This window comes from Helobdella robusta (assembly GCF_000326865.2).
Source record: "Helobdella robusta unplaced genomic scaffold HELROscaffold_2, whole genome shotgun sequence".
Classification (NCBI taxonomy): domain Eukaryota; kingdom Metazoa; phylum Annelida; class Clitellata; order Rhynchobdellida; family Glossiphoniidae; genus Helobdella; species Helobdella robusta.
Window position 1 is genome coordinate 6,950,391 of NW_008704083.1, and position 19,765 is coordinate 6,970,155.

Genomic DNA, 19,765 nt, shown 5'->3' on the forward strand with positions numbered 1-19,765 from the left:
TTGCTTTTGTTAGAGACGTTCGATCGTTTTTTCATATTTTGTTTTTCAGCGTTTGTCACTATAAATGTTTTTGTTTACACTCATCATGTCATTTGTTAATGCTTCCAAGTTGTAATTAAAAAATCTTTTTATGTAAAACAAATTTTTTTTTTACAATTTTCAGAATTGAAAACAATGAAAAATTACAAACGAAATAAATAATATTCAAGTAAACTAAAAAAAATATTACGATACTATCGGCGTAAGAAATAAATAAGTTCACAAAACATCTGTTGCAATGATCAAAATGATAAAAGTAGCGCAAACGAAAAAAATTGCAAAACTAGGCAGACGAACGTGCTGTCCTTCATAAATCGATGCTGTGTATCGACTCGGGCGACGCGTTGATAACGACGACATCAGTCGGTATGATGCCGTGGATATTTGCCGTTGCTATGCTCCTACCACTGTGCGATTCGTCAACAACATTCGAGGAATTTTTATTGCTTGGAAAAGTCGGACCGGTGGCCGACATTCTTTGATTGAACAATCGTAACGTATGAGCTGGATCTTTTGCCGCTAGAAGACCTATTGCTCTGGTCGTGTCTGTGGCTGCCTGAGCCAAGACCATATCCAGGCATGACATGTTTCGTGGGACCGGATCCTTGATGTCCTGCAAGGAAACGATGCTACCCGTTACTCGAGCTCTCTCGAGAGCATCTCTTCTTTTGACAGCTTTCTCTCGCCTCAGTTGGTCCTGATAAAAATCGGAAAAGTTGTTAACGATGATCGGAATTGGCAAGGCGATAACAAGCACACCGCAGATGCAACAGACACTTCCCACCAACTTGCCCCATATCGTTTTTGGATACATGTCTCCATAACCGACCGTGGTCATAGTAATTGCAGCCCACCAAAACGTTTCTGGAATGCTGGAAAACATGGCTCCATTTTCTTCTTTTTCTGCAAAATAAGCGAGGCTGGAGAATATTAGGATACCAATTGCTAGGAAGGTCATCAACAGACCTAACTCTTTGTAACTTCTGTGTAGTGTGTAGCCTAAAGATTGTAATCCTGTCGAATGTCTAGCTAATTTTAAGATACGTAATATTCTCATGATACGAAAAAGTTGTACAACTCTTCGAACATTTTGTATTTGAGACGTGCTGTGGTTTGATTCTACGAGACACAGTGAAACGTAATAGGGCAAGATTGCAATTAAATCGATGGCGTTTAATGCTCCCTTGAAAAATTTTATCTGTGGTAAAATACAACATTTTTAACATAACTTTATTAAATATTTAAACAAAATTGTTCAACATGTTATTGTTGAAATCAATCCAACTTACTTTGTTTGGACAGGCCCAGAGTCTCAATAGATATTCCAAAGTGAACCAGCAAATGCAAGCAGCTTCGATACCGGCCAAATATTTGTTGTCGATCAAATGACCATCCTGGTCAACCTCGTGTAGAATGGGCAGGCTATTCAAGGTCAAGGACACGGTCGAAAGAACGATGAAAGCCACTGATACTATGGCTACGACCTTCAGTAATAATCAATGTGTCAATTGTAAAAATCTTACATATAGATATAAAATATAAAAATAAAATAAAAACATGAGTACAAATTAGTACATGGTTGTTTGTTTTTATATTTGTACATTTGTACTTGTAATGACAATCCAATTTAATAGGAGATTTTGCGACCACCATTACGTTTGACTAATTTAACGAACTAGACTGTTTCTCTGGAGTAATATATTTTCTTGCATAGCCGAGGTATAAAATACATTTCAATCATTTGCAGGCCATTCTGAGCGCATTCTGTTGTTTCTTGTAAAAGAAAATTTTTCTTTGCTTGCCCAGGCTGGGATTGTTCGTATCCATCACACGCGTAGAAATTTTAACTTTGCTCGTGATATATTTTTTGCATCAACTTCACAAGTTGAATAATGAAGAAATCTGGCAAAACGTCATTTATAACAATTCGTTCGTCACACCTAATGTGCGTTAAAAAATATTTTTCCAATATATCTTGCTTTCGCGAATACAAAAATGAATTTTTTTCTAACAATAAAAATCATTTCAACAAAGAAGGTAAAATTTTTATGCCACATTTTTACATCTCAAAAAATTTGCATGTAACATTATTTATAGCTTACCACAAACATTTATTTTAAAGTTATATACCGTTTCTGTGTAAGCCTACATTGTTTCAATTGTTATGCATTTTAATATTCTTATTTGTATTAATAATTCGTCTTGCTTATTTCATATTTGAAATTTTTTTCGAAGGGTTAACAAAACTGATAGGAAGTATCAAATGAAGTAAACGCAGTTTGATGAACATTTTAAACGTTCTGTCAAATGTCAAATTTGATTCAAAATCTTCTAAATGCTTTGTTTAATAAGTGTAATATTGAAAATGTATTTTTTTAAACGTTTCGCTTAATTTTAATCAAAAAATAAATAACATTTTCTCGAATGAAACATTTACATGACAAAATGTCTTTGAGCAAAAATTATCTAAAAAAGATAATAAAAATTTTCTAGAATGACAAGAGTTATTTGTTTAAAACCTCTTTTAGTAGTTTATAATTTGATTTTTTTTAAATAAAATTATGGAAGGTGAATTTGAAAAAGGAGCACAATAAAATGATTGAACGCAGGCAGCAATTGTTGTTCGAGTAAATAAATGCGCGTTCAATGAAATCCAATCATCCTCCATCCTCTACTAGGTGTGCGTTCTAATTCGCAGACCACAGTGCGAATATTCAGAGATGAGTAAATCGCATTAAAAAGGTACTCATTAAAATCTTTTCTAAATTTGTTGAATATACATACACGTTTGTATTTAACATATGCATGTTCATACGTATGTATGTTTAATTGCATATGTTGTATGTAAATATTTGTATATATATGTTTGTATAGACATAAGCGTGTGTATGTATCTACATGCACATATTCATAAATAAATCTTTATATGTACAGTGTGCATAGAAATCCGTGTTGAAAAAGTAATTGGAAGGAATGAATAAGCTAAAAGAGGCGGTGAAACAATTTTTCCAGTGTAACTCGGCGGCAGCATTGCATTAACACCCACTAATCCCATCAACCCTACTGCTGAACGAGATACGTAGGTATTATACACACACACATCATACGCAGTACATTAATACCGCATTAATGCATTCATTGCTTATTATGTTTATACCTGTGTCAGTACCTACTTTCAACAATCTTTCCTAAAGAATACCAAACATATTTGCAGTTTTTTTTTACACAACATCACGTCATTGTACATTGTATTGTTAATGGGAAAAGTTTCCTTAAGCAATAACTGCTTGCATTAATATGCCATAAAAATAATCATCGCTTTTTGATAAGTTGAGAATTTTAACTCAAAGTTTTGTAGACGCACAAACGGAAAACTTCGCATAGTGTAGAACGGTGATTACGTATAACAACCTAAGTTTATTTTCGCTTAAAAACAAAACAAATAACAGTAAACAGAGGAAAAAATGTCATTTTCGCCAGCCAAACATGAAATAATGAATGGCCCAGCGTTGCTTCATGTAATAAATAGCCTGGCATCATTTAAGCATGCTCACGCCGTCGGGTCTACATAGCGCTTGATAGGCACTTCACACAGACTCACATACACATTCACACACATTCACACAAACAAATAATAACGGACTTCACGCGCAAATTACTTTGCTGCTAATAATAACTATTTAAGAAGCAGAACAGGCATTTCAAATCTGCCCAACATTTAAAGCAGGCAATTCTTTTAATATTTATTTAGGCGTTTTATTTCCAGTCGTTAACGTTTTGTTTTGCAAACAAACGGTTTTGAGGATTCTCGTCGAAGGAAGCACTTACCTCCTTCGTTGTTGCCAGTTTAAAATTAATGTTTGGAACGATGAACAAACTGACACACACACACACAGTCGCACACTCATATATACAAACACGATTTTTGAAAATATTTAAAAGACGCTATCCCAAATTTGTCAAGGTAATATTATTCAAAAATGACTGCGCTAAACCACATACCATTATATATTTTTTATATATTTCATGGTTAAGAAAGTTTTCATATTTCATTAAAAAATATTTTGTTTCCTTTTTGAGACACAAATATTTAAAAAATAAAAAATAAATTGTTTGTTTGTTCGATCTTAAGCCAGAAAAACACAAAACTTAACAATGTCACTCGAGCCAAATAGTGACATTGTTAAGTTTTGTAATTTAACAACTATTTGGACGTAAACACTAATGAAAAAATAATAAAGATAAGTGAGTTTTTCAATTCACATGACAATCAAGGCATAACATCAGAGAAATTTCTAGACTCTATTCTTCATAAGCATAAAACACACATGCAAAACATTGCACCATGCATCATGTCTCAGGCCTCATGTCTCATGTCTCATGCATCATGCATGTTTTCGATTGCCTGGGATCAATTACTTTTTGCCATGGAAAGAGTGTATGGCAACGCCTAACTGGGTATTTTATTACCGAACCATCTTGCTGCTCAACAAGCAACACAACAGACAACATAAACTTTATACACAACATACGAAATTAGAGATACAACTAAAAACCCAATACCCAGTACCTAATACAGACATACAACGAACATTAGATATAACACATAAAACAAATTAAACATAGAGTAGAGAACAGAGAGACACAATCCAATACAAACAACGCATGCTAAGTAGGTGCTTCACAAATAATTCAGTCGTAGTGAAACGATACTTCCATATATATTAAAGCTTACTACCCCATAACACATAATATGCTCAAATACGCTTTAATACATTTTCATACACGCACACACAATCACAAACATATAAACAGGCAAAAATTTAGTATAAATAGAATTACTTAAAATAATGACAGTTAAAATTACCAAAATTTTACATTACGACAACACAGATTTTTTTTCCAAAACTTCCAAGCCTTATCAGCAGTTGCAGCTGCACAAAACATCAGAAGCCAGCAACGTCCCGATGAATGCGACTCACTGTTTTTTTTATTTTGCAAACATTTACGCACGTGCACATGTGCATTACGCACATTACGCACGTAAATGTACAGGTGCACACCCAAATACACACAGTCAGGCACACACAGATACACATACAGGCATACACACAGACACACACACACACACACATAAACATTATATATTACAAACTTTGTACGCCAACAATAACACATGGGTGTTATAAAGACAAATAAAACATTGCAGCGGCTCAAAGTAAAAAAAACAGGTAAAATTTATAGCTTCATAGAAACGAGTCAAGTGTTTTCTTCACTTTTCCATATATTTAACTGCTGACAATAAGAAAATGGGATTCTTTTTTAGCAAAATACGTAATTTAAAGCAAAGACTGCACACTACACTCACACACACACACACACCACACACACATACACACACACAAACACAAACACACACACATACACACATCTCAATGTACAAAATGTATCTACGTACAAACACACACACATACAACACACATTTCAATGTACAACCTGTCTGTATGTGTACACACACAAACACCTTAATGTGCAATGGATTGCAACAGTGTCATGTTTGTTAGGTTGGTTGGAACGTTTTGAAAAATCGATGAACGCTTCGAGCAACCAAGTGGAAAGTCTGCTAATCATAGCAAAAACAAACAAACAAATGAAAAAACATAACAACTTGCTACATGAAATTAAAGACAAAAAAGAAATAAATTAATTAAAACGAACAAAAATAAGCAAACGCAGACAAATGTTTTACGGTGAAGGCGTTTCAAAACATTACGCAAGAAACTTCAAAACTTGTAATTAAAATCAATACTTTTCATACTTATGGAACCCTAGAGATTGTTGCAGAAAAAAGAAAATAATGTAAATAAAAAAATTCAAAAACACGACATAAATAAACAAAATTCTGTAAATCACAATCAACACAAATGCCCAAAAACGGGAAAATTTAAGAGTCCTTGTAGACAAATATAAATCTATCTATTCACTCAACCAAACACATGCATGTGTACACATCCACACACACATACACGCACCACACACAATACACACACACATATCCAAACTACATACATCCTTACACATCGTTGGATGGATGGGTGGTCGATGAGTGAGTGGCTGGATGAATGTACCGATGGATGGATGGATAATTTGATCGATGACTGGATGGATGGATAGATGACTGGATGAATAAATGGAAAGGTGGATGAAGATAATACGGACACTATCAAAAAAATCTTCCCAGCATAAAATGCCAACGTACCCTAGAGGCTCGAGATGTTTGTGGTTTTTCCAGCAGGTCCCACAACTTCTGCCTCAGCCTCACAACTTTCCCATCGCCAACAAATATTTCAAGTTCTGGCAGCACCAAACTTTTTTCGTCCTTTCTCATCTCGTCGTACACCTGCGTTCGTTGTTTGTGTGTTTGTTTATGTGTGTGTGTAAATGTGTATGTGTTTGTTGTTGGTGTGTGTGTGAATGTGTTCATTGTTCATTGTTGGTGTGTTTGTGTAAATGTGTTTGTGTTTGTTGTTGGTGTGTGTGAGTGAATGTGTATGTGTTTGTTGTTGTTGTGTGTGAGTGAATGTGTAAAAAATCTAGCCATTCACCCGAGAGCTTCATGTCATCATTTTCATCAACCGCTGCATTGCTACTTTTTTTTATCGCGTTACTGTAATTATCATGACTTATTTCATCATCAACATCATCATCGTCATCCTCTTCATCATCGTCATCATTATCGTTATCGTCATCATCATCATTGCCATCTTCCTCATCATCGTCATCATCGTCAGAATAGTAACAAAAGTTTATTTCAAGATTTTTATACATTTCGCGAATGCAACATCATTCATTACGACAAAGGAACTTTCAAAATCGCATGACAGCTTTCTCGAAGAAATCTAATTTGACGCGTATAATGTAATGTCTAGCTCCGAAGAAGAAGTTTTCGAAAAAATTTTGAATTTTCAAATGCTACATGCACACACACGCACACACACGCACACACACACACACACATACTTGGCACTTGGACTCTTTTTTCTTCTAACTAAACTAATAGAAGATAAATCTAATATCCTACAAATCAATCGAAACTAAACGCCCAGTACCGCTGAAAAAATGAGTTAAGTAAATTTATTTTTAACATTTGGGCTGTACATTTTTTTGGTTAAGATATTTATTTGTTGGTCTTAAGCAAGTCTAATAAGTTTTGCAGTTTATGTCTTTTAGCTTATTAAATTAAAATAATATTATTTAAACATTAGTAGAGTCTCAACAATCTTAACAGTTGTGTTAATTTGAAAGACTGTCACATTTCATATGCGAAATGAATAAAAATCTAATCTAAAGAAAGAACAAACAAAATTTTTAAATTAACGTTAGTGAGAATTGGCAATAGGGAGTGAACCAGATAACATGAACGTGAATGAACATGAAAGAACATGAATGAACATAAGAGAACACCATCCGATGTTAATTAGGGCAATGACAAACCTTCTTCTTCTTCCTCCTCCTCCTTCTCACCATCATCATTATCTACGTCATCATCCCCACTCAATCATTATCATTATTTAGTGATGCAACGAAGTAAGGATCGTGAAAAGCCAGCAGAAGAGCCGCAATAAAAACGACAACAAAAATTAAATGGATAAAAATTAATGTCCTATTAAGCTAGGCGAGTCAACGCTGCAGCACCGCAACTTCCAATCATTACATCATTACATCATTACATCAATAGATCTTTACATCATTACATCAATAGATCTTTACATCATTACATCATTACATCATCACAAAAATTTCTCAACGGCATACACGTCCAATAAAAACGGAAGCCATTTTTTTCCACTATTCTTCCTCAAGAAGACAGAATTATATTATTGCTAGGTCTCTGTACAATTTGCTATTTATATTTAACATTATTATTTTTAGCCAGATATTCCACAACCACATAAATTGTCGTTGTCAATTATCATTATGATAATTAGAATTGTTATCACAATCAACGTCATTGTCATAACCGTCATTATCAGCACTTTATCATCGTCGTTATCATCATCCCTAAAGACTAGCGATAGTTGTATATCAAAATTTTTTAGCCGTCACCGTGAACGTTTTATGAAAATTTGATATTTTCCTTATTATAAGAAAATTATTGGTAGGTTTGTTACGGAATTTTTTAAAACGTTTGCATTCATATCCTATTTTCCTAGCCGCGGGATGTAGAATGCATTTCCACATTATTTCATCTCTTTCCTTCCGTAACTCCGACTACTGTCATAATTATCGCCTGACCACATTCGACAAACGGCAAAATGCTCACACACGCTCACACTTGCACATTCACGCACACACACTTTCACACTTGCACATTTACGCACACACACACACAAACAAACACACACACATACATACACACACCAACCTGTTCCTTGCATCTGTGGTAGACGTGTTGGCAGCATGGTTCCAAATGCAATTCGTCCATACCCCAGTAATCAAGGTCGTCACAAAATGATAACACACACACCTTAAAATATCATGTGTGTGTGTGTGCGTGTGTGCGCATGTGTGTGTGTGTGTATGTGTGTGATTGGTGTGTACCTATGTTTGTATATGTTAAACTAACAGTTTGTTATATCATTATAAACAGCATGTTAAGTTAACACACGGTAATATATTTTTATATTTTTTCAAAAGAACAATTTTATGAGTCCTATACATTACATTATGTTGTCGTGCTAGCGGGTTATTGTTGTGTAACGTGGTGAGTTTTGGTGGCGTGTTTTGTTGTTGTTTTTTGTTATTTACATAGCTGATTTTTGTGATGACGTAATTGATGCAGTGGAGATGATGAACGCCATTTACATGACGTCATGAGGACCTTCCATAGTAATAATGTGATTGAAGTTAGTAAATCAATGACGAAAATGCATTATCGTTTTATTGAATGCAAATTATTGAAATCTGTTTGCGTTAACATTAGGTTATATGCTCCATGGAATTAGTTTAAATTAAGATAAACCTATTTATTTGAATTTTCGTGTATAATCATTTATTTAAACCAATAAAATTAAAAGTTTGACAAATACAATTTTCAATTTTCTCTGATTTAAAAGTTGATGGAGACAAAATGATGCGCTGACAGACAAAGAGACAAGCAGAGAGACAGACAGACAGACAGACAGACAGAATGACCTACAGACAGACTGACAGACAAAACAGACAGGTATGCCATGTAGAACAACACAATCTACGGCAACAACGCGCGTCTCAATTATTTTTAGAAGCATAATTAAAAAACGTCAATGTGAACTGAGCGGTGACATGAAGTGAATGATGCCTATGGACCATTATATTGAATTTTTCTACTGATAGGAAATAATTTGTGGCAAATTAAAAACAAATTTCTAAGAGATAGCTTAAGTTAAACAAAACCAAATCCAAACAAATTAAATACAAATAAAAGTTAACATACAAAAAGATAAACAAACAAACGAACAAAAATACAACAAAGATATTTTTTGACAATTTAGTAAAAATTTTGGTAACAATCACATTATTCAAATGACTCACATATGCGCATATTTACATACATAAAAAACACACGTACACACGAAAACACACACACACACATACATACACACACGCATACATACTACATACATACACACATATATACATACATACATACATAAATACATACATACATACATACGTACGTACATACATACATACATACATACATACATACATACATACATACATACATGCATACATACATACATACATACATACATACATACATACATACATACATACATACATACATACATACATACATAATAATAATAATAATAATACATACATACATACATACATAATAATACATACATATGGAGTACATCGTCGAATCGACGAATTGGGTCATCGGTGAGTCCTAGAATGAACGATATCCTTGACGAACATTTCCGTGCACAAGTTCCACAAATCCATACACCTGTACTATCGCCGCTTTGAGCCGTCTGTTTTCAGCGAGTCCTTTTTTCAGCGAGGGCAGCTGTGCGTGCCAGTTCAAAAGCTGAAACCGTCGACTGGGTAGACCTTCTCCATTCCGAGCGTCGCAGAGCATCAACACAAAGAGCCTTGGGGTCTAGACCACATTTTTTCATATTTTCTTTAAGGCTGTCTTTGTATCTGCGTACAGGGCCACTTGCCAGTCTATTTCTTGATGCTAGCTGATCAAACATACATACACACATACATACATACACGAAAACCCTCTTCATAATTTTGACATGTGATTTGCATGCAAATGACAACTGCCTTCCGTGCAAATGTCATCGCAATAAATGTCAAAAATATCTTTGATGATAATAAATTTACATACTTTTACAATTGTATAATAAAATAATTACTTTAAAATTTTACTGTTCATGTTTTTGAGTGTTATTTCACTTTTGTTATTATTTATACTTAAATTTGTTCATTCAGTATTGTTTATTTACTACGAAATTGCTTATTTATTGCACTGGGTATAGTAAGTTGTTCGTTTGCCAGTTAAAACAATTTAATTGCTATGAAAAATAATTTTAAAAAATAATTTAAAAAATTTTGCACAATAAATATATTTAGCAAATAATAAAATGAATAATAATAATTTTGCCACCAGAATAAAAGTAGAATCAATAGTAATATAAGAAGTGCTACTAGAAAGCGAGCAATAAAGAAAGCAGCAATGGAAGGAATGTTAAGGACTGTTTATGGCCAAGCATTTATACAAACCAATGTTGCATCCTCTTATCAAGAACATTTACCTGACGTAGGTGTATGTGTGTGTGTGTGTGTATAGAAATGCCTATTATGTACGAATACCCACAATACATAATGTGCATTGTACCCCATACATACCACATACCAAATACTCGCCGTAAAACGTGTACAATTTTGTACGTAAACCTCATCTACACGGTACCCATGTACATACATTTGTACAACTACGTGAAAATGTTTTTAGCATGCCATATTTTTGTGTACAACGCTTGTTGTACAAGCTGAATAAGTTCGCTACATTACTTAGCTTTTTATTGTTTGTTTAGCAAGTCGGTGCATTTCTACAAATATTTATATTCATTTATTTATTGTTTATATTTTTATATAATAAATATAAATAAATTCATGGTGCATGCATAAACGAATGAATGAATGAACAAATGAATGAATTCATGGTGCATGTATGAATGAATGCATATGAGGCGACACACATGCATGTGTACGTACAACGACAACTGTTTCTTTAAAATCAATAGGACAATTACTGAGTTGTCTCCTTGCTGTGTGGTTTTCGTGACGATGTTGTTGCCGTTATTGTTGCCGTTGTTGTTGCCGTTGTTACAGCTGCTGCTGATGTCTTGGTTTTTAAAATTATTGTTAATATTTTTATTGATGTTTTTGTTGGGATTTTAATGTTTTTTTGGTTGTTGCGGGTTGTTGTTGATGTTTTGTTGTTGTGTTGTTATTATAGATTATTTGGTGGTTGTTTGTGTTGTGTGGTTGCAACTAATCAGGTTGAGGCAGTAGTTTCTCGTTTTGTTGTGATGGACGTTTCGATGAATCACATGACTTTGCGTTTGGATGTTTAGAGATAAATCAATTCATCCCATGTTACTAAATGTATTTGTTGTTTAGCATTTGTATTCGTGCTTTTTTCTATTTTTTATTAATTTGATTGCTTTTGTTTGTTAATATATTTGGTAATATGTGTTTATTGTTCTTCTTTAAAGGAGATATTCTACCCCTTAATAAATGATTTCTGTTTCCAAATGAAAGTTCATACGAAAATAAAATGTGTAAAAGTTATGCTGGAACGATTTAGCTGCGAAACGTTAAGAAAATATTAATTTTCGAATTAAGCAACTTTCAACCAGAATATTTTTCAAATTAACAAAGAAATCTTTTGGCGGGGAAATGATGTGTTAAGGTTGTAGGGTAAATTAGATGGATAAATGAAATAAATAGAAGAAAATAATTTTTTAGAAAAACTTTAAAAAATAAGAAAAATATGAAAAGTGAAAAACATAAAAATAAAGAAAGATAGTGTGGGCGCGTGAGTGGAAGCGAGAGAGAAAGAACTAAACCATCATTTTGTTGATGGGTCACGTGATGTCCATTTTACAAAAAATTGATGATGATGATGATGATGATGAGGATGCTGCCTTGGTGTGATTGGCTTGGTGATGACGGTCTGATGTTGATGATAACGATTCTGCCTTCATTCATTTCATTACTTTATTTTTTTCTTCTTTTTATCACCTAATCATTTCGTCATGTCTGAATATTTTAATGATTAACTGAATACTCGAAATCAACTGCAATATCACAAAAATTCTTATTTATTTCTGATCGTTTCTAATCCTCTGGCAAGTTGATAACAACTGTTTTATTTGATTATTTATTGATTGAACGCCCACTTCAGCAAGAAGGTTTTGAAGCATAAAGATAGCAAGCAACAGAGTGTGAAGCAAAATAGACAAATGCATCATGAAATATATTTTATTTGATGTTGTAATTCAACAAACAAGTAAATCTGTCTCAACAGCAAAATATCTGTCTCAATAGAAACTTTCTCGTCACCTTCCATAGAGTTAGAGTAGACATGGAGTCGCGCGATATCGTCCTGCGTGGTCTCTGCCTCATCGGGAGTCGGTCTCATAGACGTTGATTAATGGGGCTTTCCCGTTTTCAGAGCAAGTTTTAAAACAAAAACAACATTCATCTGCGTTAGACTGCAGCTGCAACATTGCCAGTATGACAAGTGAATGAAAATATACATGGCCTACTTTCTTTATATTATTCCGCATCAAGTAAATTCATCGCTCCAATGTTTTTTTAAATTTTTTTTACAAAAATATTTATGCTTAAATGAAAATTATTTCATGTCACAATATTTTGTTATTTTTAAATGTCAAAATGTCAATGTCAGAGGTCAAAAGGTCGCGACTTGAAAGGCAATATTTGTCTTCATCTCATGCCATTACAATGCAGCACATAAAATTGCTCTTGAAAACGTGCCGTTGAGACTCATTGAAAAATTATTATTCTCTCAACATTTTTTCCGATGTTGTTGTATGTTTATTTTTTAGTTTTTACAATCTTTACTATTTGAAAATTTCATTTGAACCACGCTAGAATGTTTACACATGACGTAGTAATGAATAGAAATCTAATTGTTAGAATGAAGTTTATGTACTTATGTGTTTCAAATGAATATCATGTTATAAGAAGTTTATAGATTGAATTTTCAAATCTTGAAAACATCTTACTCACCTCGCCAACGAATTGCAGCTTTCCAGTTTTATAGAAGTTCAATATGGATGCGAACGCTCTCGGATGACGATCGAAAAAGAATTCAGGAACTTCGCCGGACAGGCCATCACTGCAACTTCCTTTGAAATTGTAATAACTACTCGTGTAAAAATTTTGGTCTATTTTTTTATGAATACTGCTGAAGTTTTGGCTGCCGATGAAAATGTTGGCGTTGGCTGCCGCGACAAGACTTGTTGTTGCAGCGAGTGGAGCGGCGATCGTCAGGCCATAATCATCGCAGAGTTCTTTGATTTCTTCGTGAGTTGTGGCCTGACTCAACTTGCCCAACCTCGACCTGGGGTACTTGTTAATGATGGACCAAGGCATGCGGTGCTTCTCACCACCAATGTTCAATATTGCTAAATTGGATGATTTTTTTAACTTCAAGAATTTATCTTCTTTCGATCTTGCTTGCGAGTTGGAAGTTGATGGATGAATGTCGTTGTATGGTTGGTCCGTTCGTGGGTGGTGGCTATCGATCAGACTGCAACTGATTGGATAGGGAGGGGGCTTCGAGGTCATCATTTGCTCTGGAAACATTCAAATTTATCAAATTAAATTTATTCTAACTGATTAACTAAAATAATTCTGTTTAAATATTAACTCAAAATTGCCACAAACAGTCTTTATTTTATAATTAAATACATCGTTTTAATTTTCTTTACTAATTGTTTTTATCCCTTCAAAGCTATCATCATCATCATCATCGTCATCATCATCGTAATCAATTTTATTTATTTATTTATTTGAAGGATAACCAAAAAAGAAAAACTTGTGGATAGGCCACCCTTAACTAAGAATTCCAACTGAAAATGTAACAGAAATGTCAAATAAAACATACACACAAATTCTTACTATAAATGCAACAGAAATGTCAAATAAATACATATACACAAACACATGCTAACACGTACATCATTCTATGAATACTGTCATGTTTCATGTACCTAAAGGTGACAGTATAGTCACAACTGAGACAAAAATTCGCTTACCAAGAACATCAAAATTAAATAAGTTGTAAAATAGTGTAAAACTATTTAAAGTAAGTGTTTTTTTAACTAAAAAAGTTTTTAGCTTGTTTTTATGATAAATAAGTATAATGAGTTGAGTGTTTTAATTTCATGTGGCAATGCAGTATCCCATACCCTCGGACCATTAAGTTTGATGCTTGAGTGAAAAGCTCATCGTAATCATCGTCGTCATCGTCATCATCATTATCATCATCATCATCCTCATCATCCTCATTATCATCATCATCATTGACTCACTCATATCACCGTCATCGTTATCGCAATCTTCTACATCATCATCTTCAAGTAAAGCATTTTCAAAATTTGTTATAATCGGTATTTTTCTAAATAACCATCATATGGATCATAACAGCTATTATTACCACCGTTACCATCAACATTACAATCATTGCTCTACTCCTCGTCACCATCCAATCATTTTATCATTTTTATTACCCTCTTGAAACGAAGTCACACCGCATCGTCAACCAACAGAATATTATATTTATTATTATTGTTTTAAGTTCAGCATCTTTCGTTACTATTATTAATATTATTATCATTTTTCTATTTTTTTTATTGTGCTGTGTGGAGTCATTCACGTTCATTCCACATAAAGAAGTTCTGATGTCATATAATTTTGTTTACATAGGTATAAAGTTACATTTTATTTCATTTCACCACATGTGCGTGCGTGTGTGCGTGTGTGCGTACGTGTGTGATGGTTCTTTATGTGCTACATACGCTAATTGAATTGTATCCCTCTTTAATGCATATTCATTTTATCATCATCATCATCTGTCGTCTACCGATTTTCTTACGTTATTTAAGTTGATATGTTTATTATTGCACATTTGCTCAAAATTTTTTGAAAAAATATGAGAAAAATTAAATAAAATAGCAAATAAATTTATAAGATTTTATTATATAATAACGTCTATTCCACTTGAATAATATTTTTAAAGCACTCCCAAGACAACAAGCATACAGCCGAGCATGTTAACATTTTATATGGGCGCAACGAGGGAGAACACATGTACCACGAAATGTTAAAGGGCTAGCTTTGGGAAATGCAAACATAAATGCGAGTGTGGGCCACCACACCACACCCCACCACACCACTGGACTGTCACTACCGCGTCATCACACCCATCGCATCACGTGACGAGGATGGACGGTTAATGGTCATCATCGTCCATTGCGTTCGTTCGTTTTAATGCCGGTCATTCCGTGCCACTTGATGTTGTTTGTTTCGTTGTTACTCTTTTGCGTTCGTGTAGTAATGTAATTTATTCTCTGTGTTGCTGGTGCCGTTGTTGTTGTTGTTGCTGCTGTTGATGGTTTGTTATCTCGTTGTGATCGCCAACGTTGTGATGATATCAACTTTAACCGTTTTGTTATTGAATTTCATTTATTTATAGAAAACAGATAATGATGTTTTTGTTTTTACGACATTTTCAGTGAAAATAAATCCTGACCCTTATTTACAAACAGACAAACGATATGAATGCGCGCCATAAAAAATACATACCATTAAAAACGTACAAACATTCCACGCACGCGCGTTAATGATGGAGCCACACAATGGCATGCAATTGCAATGCATGATATGGAAACTAATTCAGAAACGTCCGAACAATTTTTACAAACTTTTTCATAAAACTCGCAATTTTCTTCCACGCCCGTTGATATTAAAGTTTCCCTTGTGAATTGTGGTCTGCGCAATAATTGAAAATTATTTTATTACTTTCATTATTTATCTGGTGATAATTAAAATTTATATCATTATTATCGTTGTTGAAAACTTATAATAATTTACATTGCTATTGTCCAGTTCGGGGGTGGTCGAACTACGGCCTGTGGGCGCGGCCCTCAAAGTTATTTTATGCGGTTCGCGAGACCGTGTTTCCCCAGAAAAAGTCGTCAGCCAGACATTATGACCAAAAAAAGGAACCACAAAGCTTAAAAAATTCTCTCTCGGGTTGAAAAAATTTGCTATTTAAATACATATACGGCACTTCAAATGTAAAATAGTTCTCAATGCGGCCCTCACAGCAAAAAGCTTGCCCAACCCTGGCTAGTTTATTGTTGGACGGGAGATAATGAAAATTTTAAAGAAAGGTGAGTTCTAATGGCATGTGGTGTTAATTTTGCAAATCAGATGTCGTTGTTTGCATTAAAATTTTCTTGCTAAAGTGCCTGTTTGTTCAGAGTGTGAACAACCTTGTGAACAATTGTATGAACAACAGTATGAACAACTTTTAGGAAATTTACTTGCTAGGTATAAATATTCAACGAAATTTAAAACTAGATAAATAAAGAGCATGTACACCATCCAACAAACAAACCTCATGCAAACAGCAGTGCATGAACAATTGCGAAGAGCTTATGAGCAAGAACATTGATGAATAAAGAGCTACATGTCAAGTATCTGAGCATTTGATCCTCGCAGTGTTTGCTCGGCAATTACGTTGGACCAACTCGTGATCGATAGAGCAAACATGTGCAGTGCAGGCCACCTACCAACCAACATCCACATGCATCTGGAACATCAATGCACACGCTGCTATTGATAGTTAGCGGATTGCCAGGCATGAATCCAGTGCAATGCTGGTTGAATTGAAACTAAACTTTTAAGCTTTTTTGAAAACTACAACGGAAAGTGAAATATTTTCAGCGCACTAAAATCTAAACTACTTACATTCAAGTATTGTGAACATATTTGTTGTATACTAGCAAATAGTTCGTTAAAAATTTTCAAAATTAGAAATAATTAGCATAAATATATTATACTATTATATTATAGATTTTTTCAAGCAAACTGCACGCTTTTTTATGTGTGGAAATATTGTCGTGCTCCACCCAATTTAACATATTGGAATGTTACATATTTAACACATTGGAGTATTAACATTCAAATAATGGAAAACATATTTTCCATTCTCTGCTACTGAATGTATTGTGCGCACTGAACTGTATATTTCGCAAGACGTCTTGCGGGCAGACTCACATTGTAGCCGACCAACAACTCAAATGTGATTTATTATTGTCTTCACATGAAATTTTTAGACAAACCAAAATCAAATAAATTGCAACGAAGTTGTCCAGAGTTTGTCATAATTTAGGTTGTACAAGTTTAACTGTGTGAAATAAAATTAGGGACTTATAAATGTGTGACCGCCTTTGAAACTTTCAGTAATAAAAACAAACGCAGAATACAAACATCAAAAATATTTTCTAACAAAATCCCTAATTTGTTTTGCTTTTTTGTCTCCTACAACGGTTCTAAATAAATTCTGCTTTGAAGATGAAACATTTATTATTTCAAATTTTTCGATTTTTTTTTATTTTATAAATTTCTTAGTTCCGAGGGCGCCTCAGTCGCTTGCATTGGCGCTTTATAAATGATAAATGATATTTATTTTTATTATTATTAAACGACCAGGCCTGGAGGCAAAACAACAAAACATTTCGTTTTCATTTCAAATTTTTATTTTTGTTCTAATATTTTTAGCGATGGTAATTATAGCGATGATGGTAATAACTAAAGTGAAGATAGAATAATCAGCAATGAACACTTTTCTTGAAGAATGTTGTGGACAGCTGTCTCAGGGCGAACCAACCAAAGGAGCAAGAGAGACTTGCTTCTAATCAATGCACTCAACATGCGCACATTTCAACAGCCAAAACGGAAAATCATTTAAATAAAAAAAATGAACAAATGAAAATTGACAAACAACAACGAAAGGAAAAGCAAAAAACAATCTCAAGCAAAACGCCATTTGCGATGTTAAGACGTGATTTATTGTTTCGTTTTGTACTCCTTGTTTTGCGAAATTATAAATTTATTCAGCCCATTGAATGAAGCCTCAAGGAATCTTCCTACGTGCATGAACATAATGTTGTTGGTTTAAACAGAAATTTATTCTACGGCAAAATCAATGAACATTTTTGGAAGCAAAAACTGAACAAAAAACTGATTTTCTTACATGCGTGCATGGATTAAAATTTTTGGTGGTTACGGGAAATGAAGCCTACATTGTTTTCACAGTAAAATCAATTTTTGAAAATGTTTTTATTTCTTTTTTAAATTGAAGCTTGTGATAGAAATACGACGTCCGATCCAAGAGATATCTTTCAGGCAATCCGATCGGTAGAACGTCTCTGTAGCCCCAAATATAAATTTAAAAAGAACATGAAATGTATTTTTGCCGAGAAAAAATTGTAAGATACATTAAAATTACATCAACCGCATCAGCTTACTGCCAACATTCGATTATAAATTTTGGTTTGCAAGTTGTTGTTAACATCGTTGGCTTACTAATTGCGTGAAACTAGTTTGGTTGAACCAAATTTTAATTCAATTATTGCAATCGGTATGTTTAAAAACTGTTATTAATATGTTTCAAACTAATTTTGAATAACAATTTTTATTAATTCAAGTTACAAACATCAAATCATGTGCTAAAATTATTTTAATTTATTAAATCATGAACATTTGTAAAAACGTCTAATTTGATTTTAATCTTTCAAGTAAATTGTAACAACTAGTTAGAAAAAAATGTAATTAGTGAAATGTAATGTAATGTGAAACGGACCACTGTTTGGAACTCCGAAGACGATTGGTTGGTCGGAGGAGGATGATATGCTTGACACACGACTCATCGTCTCCATGCCCTTCAACCGTCCAAATATGCAATGTTGATATCTGTTGAGTATATTAAGGACTTCCTAAATTTCATATTGTGTAGTTAGGCAGTTCAAATTGTATCTTAAAATTGTTTTTTTTAATATAAAGTGGAACAAGTAAATTTATTCAATTGCTGCCTGGTCATTCAGAGTTATGATGAGTTGAAGCGTTTGACTTGAATGTTCCGATTTGCCGATGAATAAAAAAAAACATAAAAAAACTTTCACCAAAGTAGAGTCAGTAAAACCGTTTCCAGTCGCAATGAGGCAACTAGGGGAATATTAATTTTGACCTACACTAACTTAAAAATAAAAACGTCATCTGGAGCGATGAAGATCAAATCAATACGTAATCTCGTAGAATCTCCTTCATGCACATTTTTGCTAACGAACGTGCACAGAGGAAATGAGAGAACAAACGATACAACAGAACCCGACGTCAACAGAGCAACAACACATACAACAATGCAGTAACATAAAAAACAAGGAGGAAGAACATCAACTAGCTACACGCGACACGAGAAAGGGAGAAAGAAAGAGAGAGGGAGAAAGAGACAGAGAGAGAGAGAGAGAGAGAGAGAGAGGAGAGAGAGAGAGAGAGAGAGAGAAAGAGAGAAATGCTGAATAAAAATAATGGCATTTATCGACTGCAGATTATTGATCCT

General features: G+C 33.8%; 1 protein-coding gene across 1 annotated transcript; it reads right to left on the reverse strand.

Moving 5' to 3' along the window:
* Positions 1 to 125: 125 nt before the first annotated feature.
* On the reverse strand, positions 126 to 13,755 carry HELRODRAFT_94060 (hypothetical protein). The gene is made up of 6 exons (XM_009017551.1): positions 13,593 to 13,755; positions 13,363 to 13,451; positions 8,465 to 8,566; positions 6,299 to 6,439; positions 1,329 to 1,523; positions 126 to 1,237 (listed from the first exon to the last, which is right to left on the reverse strand). The coding sequence occupies exons 1-6, from the start codon at positions 13,726 to 13,728 to the stop codon at positions 347 to 349; spliced, it is 1,554 nt and encodes a 517-aa protein (XP_009015799.1). The 5' UTR covers positions 13,729 to 13,755; the 3' UTR covers positions 126 to 346.
* Between the last annotated feature and the right edge of the window lie 6,010 nt (positions 13,756 to 19,765).

What these genes read in the sequence shown, in the direction of transcription:
- HELRODRAFT_94060 (XM_009017551.1), bottom strand. Translation starts at nt 13,728, where the DNA reads ATGCCTTGGTCCATCATTAACAAGTACCCCAGGTCGAGGTTGGGCAAG. An exon ending in TCCACTCGCTGCAACAACAA is followed by an intron (nt 13,452 to 13,592) that starts GTCTTGTCGCGG and finishes TGTCCGGCGAAG; the next exon opens with TTCCTGAATTCTTTTTCGAT. An exon ending in ACCACAGATGCAAGGAACAG is followed by an intron (nt 6,440 to 8,464) that starts GTTGGTGTGTGT and finishes CAACGAACGCAG; the next exon opens with GTGTACGACGAGATGAGAAA.